This window comes from Fundulus heteroclitus, chromosome 1 (genome assembly GCF_011125445.2).
Source record: "Fundulus heteroclitus isolate FHET01 chromosome 1, MU-UCD_Fhet_4.1, whole genome shotgun sequence".
In the NCBI taxonomy this organism is placed as follows: Eukaryota; Metazoa; Chordata; class Actinopteri; order Cyprinodontiformes; family Fundulidae; genus Fundulus; species Fundulus heteroclitus.
The window spans coordinates 19214469-19229550 of NC_046361.1; the positions used below are offsets into that span (position 1 = coordinate 19214469).

General features: G+C 38.0%; 1 protein-coding gene across 2 annotated transcripts in view; it reads right to left on the reverse strand.

The window, feature by feature from the left end:
* The window catches only part of cpne5a (copine Va), a 124835-nt gene that overhangs the window by 15709 nt on the left and 94044 nt on the right, over positions 1-15082 (reverse strand). For both annotated transcript variants that reach the window (XM_012870671.3, XM_012870670.3), the window contains 3 exons: positions 10149-10195; positions 4155-4336; positions 1701-1828 (listed from right to left, as the gene is read on the reverse strand). In XM_012870671.3, the coding sequence (XP_012726125.1) occupies positions 1701-1828; positions 4155-4336; positions 10149-10195 (357 nt within the window). The remainder of the gene's footprint in view (positions 1-1700; positions 1829-4154; positions 4337-10148; positions 10196-15082) is intronic.

Here is a 15082-nt window from a genome sequence, read left to right on the forward strand (position 1 = left end):
AAGGTTGATTATCTGTTTTTTTTAACCAGTCAGGCAGAGCTGTCAACTGATCACCAACTACTAGTGCGTTGTATCTGGGGGCAAAGAATGGCGCTGTAGACATCTGGAAAGCTGAAACAGGTGCGGATAGGTTCAGAACGTCTGCCAGAGTTCTGAACCTATCCTCTAACACCACAGAGAAAGTCATGTTGGGCCATGTTCAGGACCTGCGTTGTAGATGCAGCTTCCAGGAGTTGTGCTCTAAAGGTCATCGCCCGCTTTTATGGGAGCAAACAGTTGTCCTGCTGTTTATCCACAATAGTGATTGAGGACATAAAGATGAAGAAGAAAGAGGGTAGGGCTTCCAGCCGAGGTGGAAAAAGAGCTTCTTCCACCACTTGACAGTATCCTTAGACAAGGTATTGGTTTGTCTTGCTAGCCAAATACACCATTACACCCATAAATTATATGAATGAGAGCGTAGCTCTGTTCTTTTACCAGGATCTGACATTGTGCCACAAGTTTTCAGGCAACAGTAATTTGTTTACCGTCGAACATTAGACCCTGTTCCTTTTCATAGTCTCTTCTAAAGTCACTGTTCAGGTAGTCGTTAAACAAGTTAATGTCCATCCGATTTAGTTGTTTAGTAGGAGGTTTGGACTAAAGCAGATGTCTTCAACTCCAGCCCTGGAGGTCCGGTGTCCTGGAACGTTTAGATGTGTCCCTGTATTGAATGGCTGAATTATCGTCTAAGCACCTCAGGTTCTCCAGAGTCCTGCTAATGACCCGATTATTTGACTCAGATGTGTTGAAGCAGGAACATAAAAGTTGCAGGACACCGGACCTCGAGGACTGGCGTTGAAGACTCCTGGTAAAGTAACATTCAATTCTAAGTTAAATGTCTCATTATGTTGCTAAATTTTTAAATTGGAATATCCAGAAAAACTAATGTTAATGATTAATATTATCTGAAGGGCTGCAAAAAGGATTTTGATTCAAAGTCATAATATTAATCTTTATTTAAGAGGTCGGTACCTCAGAAGAAGAGATAGACATACGGATTGTGTGTAATTTTGTGGTCTTTTGCTGAATTGTAGATGGTAACAAACCCAAGTTTGTACATGTTTTAGATGTGGATATGACAGGGCCTTTGTTGTATTATTATTATTATTATTATTATTATTATTATTACTACTACTACTACAAATAGTTCAACCAAAAGATGACCATCTTTAACAAACTAACTGCTTTTTATTTAGCGAGGTACGACTAAGTTTTTAGACTTGAACAGCAAATTAATTTGCTGCTCTGTGAACCCTTGACATTTGTATCATAATGTTAAATTACAGCATTTTCCCCCTTTACAGTAAAAATCCTTTATTAAATAGGTTAAGTCATCAACACTTCTAGAAAGGCAACATGACATGAAATAATTTCCCTGAAGTTCACATGAACTTTCTTTCCCACTTTCATCACTTTATACGTCTAAAAATAAAGTGGCGAGCACTCTAATATGTCTGGCTTCACGTATGCCTGATTTCCATTTCTTTTCATCTCCGCCTTGCGGCTGACTGTTTTTCCATCATTAGTTCTGAGAGAAAACCTCCACTTACTGACTTAATACCTCTGATGGTGTTGCTGCCTTATTTACAGACTGGCTTCCAAAAGAAAAGCAAATGTGCTCCCATTTCTTTACAGTGGGGGATTTTTTGTGTTCACACCTTGCCACATGATTAACAACAGGAGCGAAGTTGGTGGGTCCATACAGCTGAACCGTCTTAAGGCTTTGATGGTAAGCTTCAAGAATCCCCTCAATACCGTTACAGTATGGGTTCTCAACATTGCCGTTCTGAAAAAGAAACAAGAAATGCATTATTGCAAATATATATAGGGCTATACCTGCAAGATTGGGTATTAGAAAATACTAAGCTTTTTGAAACACTTACAATGCAATACTGATAGATATTGAATCAGATCCAATCCACTATCTATATAGCACATTTAAGAAAACACAAGGTGGTAAAAGTGCTGTTCATGGATGGATAAATGGGCAAAATAAACAGGTTCAGCCAAAGTCCTCCATTCATTTTAAAACTGGTCTCCTCTCAGTTGACATGCACAAGACTAAAAAACGGCTTGAAGCTTGGGCACAATCCTCTGGAGGAAACAAGGCTTCATTGAGGGACTTTTCCTCATTTTCTTTGACATAAATGGCTACATCTCGGGTAAATTATATTTTCTCATGTGAATGGTTAATGACTCTCGTTGTGCCATTGACAGAGAATGGTTGTCCTCAGTTATCTACTTGTAGTGTGTTCCATTTGTCCTCAGCAGTCGGGATTCTCAACCTCCGGGTCGGAAAATTTACCTGGAACGGCTCGTAAAGTCGGTTTTATGAGTCGGAAACTCGGTGCAACAGGATGATAACCGACATCTGTATTCATGATGGCTGCTACTCGCAGCAGCATTTAGTAAAATCATCATATCATCAAATCATGTTTGCAGCCACTCTCAATCATTTATGTAACAATTAATCAGTCGTACAAGTCCTACCTTTTAGTGTTCATCAGACAAGATGTTTCAGCTCTGTTTATTTGCACAAAATACCGCCTACAACAGTGTTATTGTCGTTCTTTTAACAACAGTGCGAGCGCCATGTTTTTTTTCCTACTGTCCGACCAGGGAAACTGGAACGCATAAAGGCAGAGATGATGTAATCTGCGACTCATTTGTCCCGACCTCTGAGGCATAAGGAACGCACCATTATTCTTACTAAAAAAAGCTTGGACTAGCTCCATTGTGCAATCAATTAGTCAATTGTTAGTATCAAATTACATCTTTTAACTCATAACGCCTTGCGTAAAAAGCATTTTTTCTTAAGCAAACTAAAGTAATTTGAGGTATAGCTTCTTGAATGAGATATCATTAGGTTCTAAACAGTATAAAGTATAAACTTTTTTAGTAAAAGGAAGTCAGGTTTAGCTGAAGCAGCATCCACATGTTTAAATTATCTGAACAAGATTAATGCAGACGGATCAACAAATGTTATGCTATTCTCTCACAGTCTTTTATTTGGGTCTATTTCTAAATAGACATTTTCTGGTCTCCTCAAATACAATTTGGTCACCCTCTTAAAGATAGCTAACTTAAACTTTGTCCTTTTTGCTCGCTGGAGTCACTGTCTGTGTTTAATGTAAATTTCCTCCACAGTCTAACAGTTCTGAGATGTCAAGAGCACTACATTAAGAATGATCTCTTCAGTCTCCTGCCCGAGTTTCCCTACAGAGTCTGACCAGTAACATTATCCCTCCTTACAAGGATGTTATAGATTGCTACCTGGCTCTCTCTTCTGCAACTAAACCCCGCTGAGAATGGGAAAACAAGGAAAACTGAGAGTCGGTGTTTAAACTACAGAATAGAGTAGCTACACTATATGTTTAAGAAACCATTTCCTTTCTGAAATCTAACTCAAATCTGTCAACAGCGCTTCACAGTTCCTTTTTGTTTCTTATCCTTTCTTCATCATCAATCCCAATGAGTTATGACTCCCCTGCTCCCTTAAAGCTGTGGGCCAGACTCGGAGGGCTGAGTGACATTTTTTGGGGGGGAAATAAAAAAAAAAGATACCACCAGAGATATGCTTGTCAAACCTTGCTTAAATGCTATCTCTCTTGACCGGAGGGCAGATTTCAAACCACGACACTACAGCAAATGTTCCAGAAAACAATGTAACTTTACTTTCACGCCCACTTCTGTGACTACAGCATGAAGAGAAATGAGGCTTCAATTATATGGTGAGATGAATCTTAATTTGCAAATTTTAATGGCGGCATGGAGTGATGCAGACATTACCCTGTAGACACACTCCTCATTAGGCTGTACTGTGCAGCCGCCGAGTGCATTAGCTGGCTGAAAAAAGCTAAATTGATTTAAGAATCCTTCAGCCCTACAGAAACTAATTTGCACTATAAAGGGATTGAAACTCCTTCTAAATTAGGTTTGCCATGCACAAGTGGTTGCATTCATGTCAAAAAAAGATACATTCATATTGCACATAAACATATGATAAATTAAACATATGATCTCATCTGACATATGAGACCCAAGATTTTCTTCACATTCATTCGCATTGACTCCAAGTGAAACTGGCTAAAATAATCCCAAAGTTTACTCACCAGTGGAAACTCATGAGACACCCTCCCGTCAGGCGGGAGCTTAGCACCAAACCCCAGTGCAGGGAACATCTTATCACTGTCATAGTCTTGAATGATCTCTCCCACAGCCTTCAGAGCCATAGCATAGGCATTCATCTGATAAGGGTTCATGTAGTGTAGAGAAGTGGACTGCGATGGATTTCCTTTGGAGACAAGAAAGGTCTGAGTCAGTGATGCACATCAGCCGGCTGAAAGCAAACTGACAGCTGCATTCGGGAAAGGGATGATTTGAATGAAATGCTGTAATGAAACCACCTGTTTTTGTTTTTTTGGGATAAGGAAGGGGATTCAGCAAAGCTATAAAAAGTCTTGTGTGGGGGTAACACACATATAAGCTGAGAATGTAGGCTTTTGCGATGTTTCCGAATTCTTGCTTTGAAATGCTCCTGTTAACTGAGTGCAGACAAGAGGTTGAGTTTATCTGAAGAAATTTAAGCACCTGTTTTGAATCCATAGATTAGTCCTAAGCTATTCACATAAAAGCTATGAACAAATGTGTAATAACTAAGCAGGATGTTATACCAAGTATCTGTCAAATACAGATATTTCAAAGTGACATGAATTTCACAAAATACTTGATAAAATATCAATGAAAAAGAAACGCTAGCAGAGATGAGGCTTCATTATCAGGCACTTCAGAAACATCCATTCTACCCAGGTGTGCACTTGAAATATTCACACAAAAAAAAACAACTAAAAACCCGTAATTATGACAAATCTGATGAGACTAAAAGGCAGCAATAAAAGTAGGTTACTGCAATTTTGTTTCATAGCAGGATCTGTTATTACGTGAAGGAGGGAAAACTGTGACAGATGTTAATATTGCATTATTTCTTTATGCATTTGTATACGGTGCCTTAAAAAGTCTTCACAGCCTTTGACGATTTTAATTTATTTAAGTTACAACCACAAACTTCAGTAATCGAGATTTTTTTGTCACTGACCAGCACATAGCAGTGCATGATTGTGAGGTGGATGGAAAATTATGTGGTTTTAATTTTTTTTCTTTTACCCAAACAAAAATTTAAAAAAATTTATGCATATTTGTATTCAAACTTCTTTACACTGATCCCTTTAAATAAAAGCCAGCAACCAATTGCCTTCAGAATTCAGCTATATTAAATTGAGTTAATCTGTGTCTAATTCAATCTTAGTACACATTTATTTGTTCTGAAGAGGATCCAAGCCATGAAGAAAACACTAAACACATGTTTAGCAAGGCTCTGAGTAAAAACATGAGACAAAACAGATCAAAATGTAACTTTATAAATCAAAAACACGTTGTTTGACAGAATGACAACAATCTTCACTTGTCATGTTGGATTTTTAGTTGGGCCCAAAAAATCTGGCAGAACCTGAGTCAAAAAGGTGAAACAGAGAAAATTGCAACGCTTGTCATGAAGGACAGAAGCCGTGGGACGGACATGACATGAACGGAAGAATCCAGCAATAAACAAATCTAAGTCAGGGAGCTTATGTACTGACACAGAGGCGGAAAATTATAAAGGAACTATGTGAGCTAATTAGAGGAGAATGTGGAACAGCAGTGGTGGAATGAGAGCAGAGAAGCTGACTGAGAGAGACTAAGGCTATATCTACACTGTAGGTTTTCATGCTCATTTCCAATTTTTTGCTGAAATCTGATTTTTTTGAGCTGTTCGTTCATACTACTGTTAAATGAGACCGGCATCATACTTCTGTTTGAACGGTTCAAGACCGCAAGCAATGGGAGCCAACAATATTAAGACCACATCGCAGCAAGACGAAATGATGTAAGCAGCACAGCAACTAAAAATTATCTTTTATGTGGCTCTAACAGCTACTACTGCGTGTGGATAAAATGTGACATGACCGTTAAGACTGAGGACACTTTGAAAAATATCCGATACGTATCCCAATTAGTACCACTTACGGTGAAAAGATTGGAATTGGGCCATTCACACTGCCATGAAAAAATGGATATGGGTCTCATATGGGCAAGAAAATTGGGGAGCATTTCCCTGCAGCGTGAACGTAGCCTAAGGCTCAGTCCATGCGAAAACAGGTTTGGGGTCGGGTCAAGATGATGCAGCTGCAAAATAATTTGAAACTGGCTTCCAGAGTGGGAAAATTTGAAGCTGCCCCCTGCAGCAGCTCGGCACCCCTATCCGCAGAGCCAGTTACAAACTAGCATGTTTGGACATGCAAGCCAACATAGCGTCCGTTTCTCCCTTAATGCGAATATGCTAATGCAAACAACGATGGTGGATTTCAGAGTTGCAGTTGTGTTTCAGAAACTGTTAATTTTATCGTGGACTTTACACTAACACATTTTGCTCCTTTACTGCATTTGTGTGGACCGCCTTGTTGGGTGTCCACACCAACGCCTCTTTTCTCTCTCCCTGATCTTCTGCCTTATTCCTCCTTCTTTACCTCGGTGGCAGCATTACCACACCACTCACTCCATTGCATAGTTATTGCAATGCCTATTACAGTTCGTACAGCTTGATTTGGTTTCATATTTACACTTAAACCTTTCTGTGCAGATACAGTATACACCGTCGTGTGGATTCAGTCATAATTAACATGAAGGGAGCTAAATTAAAGCCCCTTTCACACAAAATCCCAGTAATTTACTGGGACCCCACTCCAGGGTTGAACAAAAATTAGTGCCTTTCACACATGCAAATTAGTCCAAGTAAATTACCCGGTCAGCTCTTTTCACCCCTAAAGGCATACTATGCAACATTTTTCAGTTAATTAATGTGTTCCATATCGTTTTGAATGATTAAATGAATAATTTCAGGTTGAACAAAGGTTTTCTCGGCCGCCCTGGTGGTCTGTGGGGGAAATACCGCACTTGCAATTGCAAGAGCCCTCGGCCCGCACACACAGGTTCAGAACTCTCGTGCAACACCGCGAGAGTCGGTCTTGCTTTACGGCAAGAACTCCATGTGTTTTTGCCCTGCCATTCACTATATGCACGCGCGAAAGCAACAAAGAACCACGTGTTAACGTCAAATAAACATGCAAGCATATCAAGTTTTATTATTATTATTATTATTATTATTATTATTATTATTATTATTATTATTATTATTATTATTATTTATTTATGTATTCATTATTATATATTTTTTTTTTATTTTTGAATATTGGTGAGACGCTACCGCGGCCGCGGCCTCGCCAAGATAGCACTGCGGGAAGCCTGATGTTCATACTTTCACTGTGTTAGTCATTGTTTGTACTGCCGTTTTTTTTTTACTTTTCGTTGCGTTCGCCTGTCTGCTAAGCTCAAAACAACCGCGCCTGGCTTGACGGAGAAACCTGAACAGCTGAGCATCTTTACAACAGTGCACTTTTACTTTCGCCCTCTGGGGGGAGCCTCGCTGGAAAATCAACCCCGGTTGCATAGTATACCTTTAACACAGCAACCGTGAAATGGATGTACCTAATATCCCCTGAAGGTGGCATTAATACAAGCGCTATAGCTCTAACTGATCAAGCCAACCTCTAAAGAAGAAGCTGGCTTGCAGGATTAAGCCTGTTGGGCTTGATCTCGGTCCCAGAAGACCTATGCCTATCTCATCAGGCTTTAAAAGTAGGTCAGAAACCATCAATGTATTTTACTATCCTAAGTACTTATAAGGAGGAGGCTTTAATGTTTATTTTTAAAAAGTCGCTAATTTTTGTCACAAATACGTTTGGTTTCACAGCATTTTAAACACAAAATGCCATTTAACAGTCTATCTAACATTGCCGACTCTCTCATTGCTGCACAGATATGCTTAACTCCACCCACCCCAAGGTCGGTATCATTAAAAACTAGAGTCCTACCGACTAAACAAGATACAGCATGTTTCTGTCATATCTGTGGTGGTTGAATAGTCCCACTGCGTAACAGAGCTTACAAAACTGTCAGGCACCATCCAAATACTCTTAATAATAGCTCCAGTTCTGTAACCTTTCACGGGGTCAACAGTAAGAACTCTATCGTGGGGAGGAAAGCAGCTTTGGACTGCTGTGCCGATTTCATATAGCCTTTAACTCCGACATCGTTACATGACGGAAACGCTCAAGGATGTGGCGAGTCAAATCTGGGCCTACAGCCTTCTGAAAATGAACTAAAACGTCTCTCTTCTCTCCAGACATTTTCGTTGATATACGTCATGTCATGTTAAGGCACCATAGCGCCGGTTAGGGTCGTTGCGGGATTCCTAGGCAAAACTAGCTTAACTTAAAGGATACTTTTACTACTTCCTTCCTTACTGACTGCACTATACAGCTCTTATCATGGCGACTGCTGACGCGCTTCCGCTTTCCCTAAAGAGTCCTTACTCAATAAGGGTATTCGGATGGAGCCTCACTCCCTGCTGTTGTGCGCACAGTGATGCACAAGCAGTTTCTCACATACTGTAGCTGTGACCAATTAACAATGGAACTTTCTGCAGCGCTCACTATGGCAATATATAAGAGCACACTGACTGCTCTTGAAGTTTTTTTAAAAAGATGTGTCATGATTTATGGGTTTTCTCTGTATTTTATTGATTTATGCTGTGCACAATGGTACATGTTGATGGAACACACGGTAAATCTTATTACCAAAGGCTTTGTCATGTGTTGAAGAAGTCCTACAATGGAAATCAGAAATTTTATTTGATCTGCTGCCCTTTTATAAAGGTAAAAAACACATTTGACACAGTTTTGGCATATTTGGATAAAGAATCACACTGCATACTAAAACCTTTATGAAACAAATAAACTTCAGCTGATTCAGTCCAGATTTGTTGGAATTATAGTCAAGGTGTGGGTATGCAACGTCTGAGGCTACTCCTATACTTTCATGTAGTTTTGCAGTGTTTATTTGAAAAAAGTATTTAGGTGAGGCTCAGAATATTAGAGTTTTCTGTTTAACCACCTATAAATTAGTCATAGTGACATTTGTAATAGTAGTTCCACTTAAAAAAATATTCTTTAATGCCTTAGTGTCACACGAAAACTAAAATTTACATTTACACTTAACATTTTTGGAGCTGTACTTAATTTACATCAGATATGTAATTTCAAGAGGAAATTACTCCTAAAACCCTCTGGGCTTGACTCTACAATATCAATAGCACAGCCGTGACAGTGCCACATATCTACTCAGTCATTGGATGAATCAAATGACATCACCAATCATCAATCACAACAGGGTTGTTAGGTGATAGGCAGGTCTGTCCCTATTGGACGCCTTGAGGCTGTGTATCATGACATCACTCTAAACACATCATCACCATGGTGAAAGATGTTGAAACAGCACCATGCTGCGGTGATGGTTTTCTTCTAAAGGAACAGGAAAGCTATTCATAGTGGACGGAAAGAAAGACCGAGATAAATACAGGACAGTCATCTAAGAAAACCTGTTTGGAGCTTGAGACTGAGGTTCACCTTAAAGCAGGATAACAACACTCAACATACAGCCAGAGCTAAAATATATAGGTTTAAGAAGAAAACAAATATGTTAGATGGATCTAGTCAAAGTATATTAAATGCAATTGACAAGATGTGCAAGTAGATACACACAAAAAGTACTTGCAGCTTTAACTGCTGAGTTCTACAAAGTATCGGTCCATTGAGGTCAGTTCCAAATGCATGCCACACTTTTCACATCTTTAACTGTAAAAAACTATGGATCATTTTCCTTCCACTGCAGAATCATGCACGACTTGGTGATAGTCATAAGGATAAATTCAAAATAAAACATGTTGAAAAGTTCAATAGGAATGTAGCTGTATAGATTTGCTTTAGTTCTGTTCAATTTTCTCAGAATGAAACGTATGAAATCTTGTTTCACATGAACCCCAAGTAATAAATGCAACTGAACAAAGAGCAAAGATCACAAGCAGGAAAAAAAAGCAACCTCCAGTGGTATGACTGTCATGCGTCTGATGATAAATGAAAGCCGAGCAGGGTTATTGTAGTCAAAACACTCACCGTTTGATGCAGTGAAATCAATGGCCACTGTGAAGTGAATCTGAGTTCTGAAACACATGAGCAGGAATAAATGTTAACCAAACGGCAGGCAGGAAAAGTCCAAACTGCAGTCTAATGAGGCTCGCCCAGGTCTCAGTGTGCTATGTGTTGTTTCTCTCATCTAAGAAGTGGTGTGACAAAGGTACACCCGAACACAACGTTCATTATTCACTTTTGTTATCCACTTCCACGGCTGCTTGTTCACTGCCAAGGCTGATTGTGTTAACACAAGATCTTATCCAGTGGAGAAAGACTGATGTAGCATGCATGTGTAGGTTTATTATGGGCATATTTCATGATTTAAAGTAGTGTTGCGCCGATGCCATTTTTTGGCCCCGATACGATACCCGATACCTGACTGTGCAGTATCGGCCGATACCGATACCATACCGATACCATTACTTTGAAATTTATGTGTGTGTGTATATATGAAGAACTGCATACTACTTGAATGTAAAATAATTGCTATCATGGCTTTGTCAAGCTGCTACCTTATTAAAGCAAGAAAAAGACTAATACAAAGTGAATCCAGTAGAACTAGTGAGTGTCGGGAGAGAGAAGGTTGCGTTCAAGTGACAAACAAACAAAATGGTATCTGTGACCTATTTGTTGGTACTGATACCACCATTTTAGCGCGGTATCGGCGCCCCGGCCGATACTGGTATTGGTATCGGTGCAATTCTAATTTAAAGTAACTGTCTTATTTGAAACATAGTGCCAGCTGTTCAAAGGCAGTTGTTTTGGTGCCAAACATTTCTATCAATAACCAGTGGTTAAAGCAGACAGATAGGTTTTAGATAGTGTATTTGTTTTCAAAATGACTCTGCTTAGTATTTTATGCTAAGACAAGTGACTTAGGAATACATATAGAAGAGCTGATCACAGTATATCGATATCTCCCACGGTTTCCATTAATATGACTGCATAGAAAACTAGCTCTAAACAAATAAATCCACTAAATCAATTCAACTCTGTATCGCCTGTGTTTAAAGTACAATTGAGCCCAAAATTGTTTATACCCCCGATTTAGCAAATCTAGCTTTAAAGTATTTTTAATTTAACAGCCTGTTTGTTCTGACTGGAAGTAGTGTTAATGTTTTGAAGTATGGCCCAGCTGAAGTAAATTCAATTAAATTTTAATACAATTTTGTTTATATAGTGCCAATTCATGATACAGGTCATCTCAAGGCAGTTTCCAAAGTCAAATTCAATCAGATTATACAGATTGGTTAAAATGTTTCCTATTTTAGGAAACCCAGTAGATTGCATCAAGTCTTGACAAGCAGCATTCACTCCTTATGAAAGACCGTAGAGCCACAGGGAGAGTGGTCTGTATTGTCGATGACTTTGCTGCAATCCCTCATACTGAGCATGCATGAGGCGACAGTGGAGAGGAAAACTCCCCTATAACAGGGAGAAAAACCTCCAGCAGAAGCAGGCCCAGTGTGAACGGTCATCTGCCTCGACCGACTGGGGGTTAGAGAAGACAGAGCAGAGACACAATAAAAGCACAGACGCACACATTGATCCAGGACTCCTGATTTAAATCTGGTTGAAAATCTGTGGCGGGAGCTGTTAAACATTAGGGTGGTGGAAATTAAACCTTCCAATGACCAAAACTTGGAGCTCATCAAAAAGAAATATATATAATCAATATACTAACGCAATTTGGCAAAAAGCTGGTTGGCAGTTATGAGAAAGGGTGCTGTAATGCCAGTAAATATTATCTGAATGATTATTGACAAGACTATACAATAAACTAGAGAAACAGTTTTTGATACTCATTTTACATTGTTTTACTATTTTTTGAGAGGTCCATGTCTCATTTCAAATCAGAAAAAAACTTCTCAGTTGAAGACAGTTCAAATCTAAATGTGCCCATAGTATAATAAAGTTAGGACTTAACTGTATGTCTAGCTATTTTAGCCTAGATAAAACACAAAATTGTTGATTTATCATGTTGTAAATGACCCTTTTTCCTAAACTGAAATGACTATGAGCTGAAATAAACTGAACATAATATTAATACTGAAAAAGAGGCGTTAGTCCTCAAAACTTTCCGAATATTTTTGCTATTTGTCGTTGCTGTAATGATAGTCAAAGCCTTGTAACAAAACTAAATATTGCTTGTTCTTGGAGGAAACAAAGGGTAAAGGGGAGGGGAGCCTGGATCAAAGTGTGTGCCCTTTCATTGTGATTAACACTGATTGCCTCTTTCTGATTCCACATCCATTCAGATATTCAACATGCAGAATCAGAGATAATGGCGGCTTCCTCCTGCAGCGACTGACCTCAGCTCATTAATCAGCATTGATTTGGACCATTCAGCAGGCAAAGAGCAAACTTTTACGCTTGCATGCAACCCCGGTCTACAACGCTCTGCTATCCCTTTTAAATGTTAGCATAAAAATAAGAAAATCAGTGATCCAGAGCTAAAGCCACAAAGGACACAGTGGATAGCCATTGAGGTTAAGCCTTACCTAGAGATTACCTTTACCGTCTTGCTTTTAAATAAAAAAGGAAAGCGATTAGGTGTCTGTATGTTCTGGAGTGGGTAAGTAATTATGTACATTAGATCCAACAATTTAAAGATATATTTAAAACTAAAACTTAAAACAGAAATACTGCACTTTTGATATAATAATAATAATAATAATAATAATAATAATAATAATAATAATAATAATAATAATAATAATAATAATAATAATAATAATACTGCTAGTATTAGTATTAATAATATTCATTTTGCCCATTATAGTCAAACAGAACCCATATATGACTTTAACCTCTTAGTCTTTGTTGGTGCTGGGAATGTTTTTTATTTTTTATCATGTGGACTCAATGAAACAGAATAGTTTTTATTCTCTGTCCGCTTGTGGGTAAATTCATGATTAATGCAACTTCTCATTAAGGACACATTAAAATCAGCATGGCCCTAGATGCCAAAATTTGAATCCTTTGTACAAACTTTTAAAATCAAAATTTTCAGCATACAAATTGCTGTGCTAAGTAACCAACTATGGCAGCTATGGGTTAGGATGATTTAAATAATTATGCTTTTAAACAGCATTAACTGCATCAACACATTTAATATGTTTCGAGAGGGTCTCAGAGAATATGAGCCATTTTATACACCTTATTATTGTCTTCTCTGCTGTTTCTTTTTTTTTGTAAAGAATTCTGAGGCTAAATTATTGATCAACATTCGGTAACTCTTGAATGACTATTTAGGACACATCAGAAGTCATCACACTTACTGGCAAATTTGAAAGGAATCATCCAAAAATGCTTGAATAATTCATGTCTGTATTCATGTGACACAGTTAACTTGTGGGGCTCAGTGGGGATTTATTTGAGAGCTGAGAAAATTCGGACTAGGAAATCAATATGGAATAATCTTGACTGATGCCCCAGCATTGTTTGTTTTGTACATGCATTAGCAAACAACAAGGGGCTCATCTGAAGAAACTACCTTAATCGTGGTCATCCTCAAATCTAGAAATGTTGAAGGTACATGATTTTTCAGTCAGAATTTATTTTGTTATACTACTTTCTGGGGTGTGTTACTCGTAGCACAAAATTATTATGTCACCATTATTTCTTCTAATTGACCATGAGTTAATGCATCGGACATCAGGTTTTCATACAATTATATGTGAAATTGTCAAATTGTTCTCAGCTAAAATTACAGCTCCCACTACTAGCTTTTATATCATGTGACATTACTGCTTACAGCTTCCAAAAATATCCTATAAATGGAAAATTGACTTGTTGTCTTCAGTCTCCAATTAGACAAGGATCAAATGGCTAATATGTGAAATGTTTAAAATAAAATTTTTATGCTTATTTACAGAATATGAAAAAAATCTAATGCAACATACTTTGTCTTTCCATTGTTATTATTATAATTAACTAAAATTTCAAGTAAATAATAAAAGCAGGGTTTTTAAACAAGGGGAACAAAAACATTCTTGAAATGTGCATGGACTGGGATACACCGGGTATATAAAATAGGGTAGATTTGTACAGAAATGTACTCATGGTTATTTTGGATTTTATAAAACTACAGATTACATTGACACATCCTTTTTCATCAGCTTGTTTTTTTTTTTTTTTGTTTGTGGATTTTGTTTGTTTGTTTTTGTTTTTTGAGTAAAGTAGTTTTCCTAAGCTAAAATGTAACAGAGAATGTTCTTCTCTTAACTCAGGTAGCTAAATCAACTTGCCACCATCTTAAAAGCATTGCCAGAATGAGAGCTTTCCTGTCAATGCAGGTAACAGAAAAACAGGCGTTTCAGTGTGTAAGGTTAGTGTGTTGCAGTCTTTAATGGTCTATCTAGAAAAATCCATCAGGCAGCTGCAGCTCATAAAAATTACTTCAGCCAGAGTCCTGACCAGCACCAGGAAAGTGGAACTTATAATTTCAGTCCTTAATTCGACGCCCCGGTTCTTGGTATTTCAAGCATAGAATTCAAACACGAGTCTTGGGCATAAATATCTTTCAGAATAGTGGGTCATGTATAATCCATGCTGACCACCTCAGGTCATCAGAGACCTTTGAACCTGGTGTTACCTGTTGGGTTTTTTTTCCACTTCAGCACTGGAAGCAATTCACTGACAAAAAGAGATATGCGTGAACTCTTGGTTCCCTGAAATCAGGAATGGGAGGGGGAAAAAAACACCTTTACCCATAAAGGTCAATTTTTCTTATTCATTTGGCTTTATGCATTAGATTTTTTTATTAAAAAGTTTTACTATTCTTTTACTTTATTTCTTTATAATGTAATTTTCTTTTGTTTTGGTCCTTTATTTTCCAACAAAACACTTTGTTTATGGATCTTTTTTTTCCTTCTTTTTCTTTTGGCTTTTCCCTTTCATGGGTCGCCACAGCG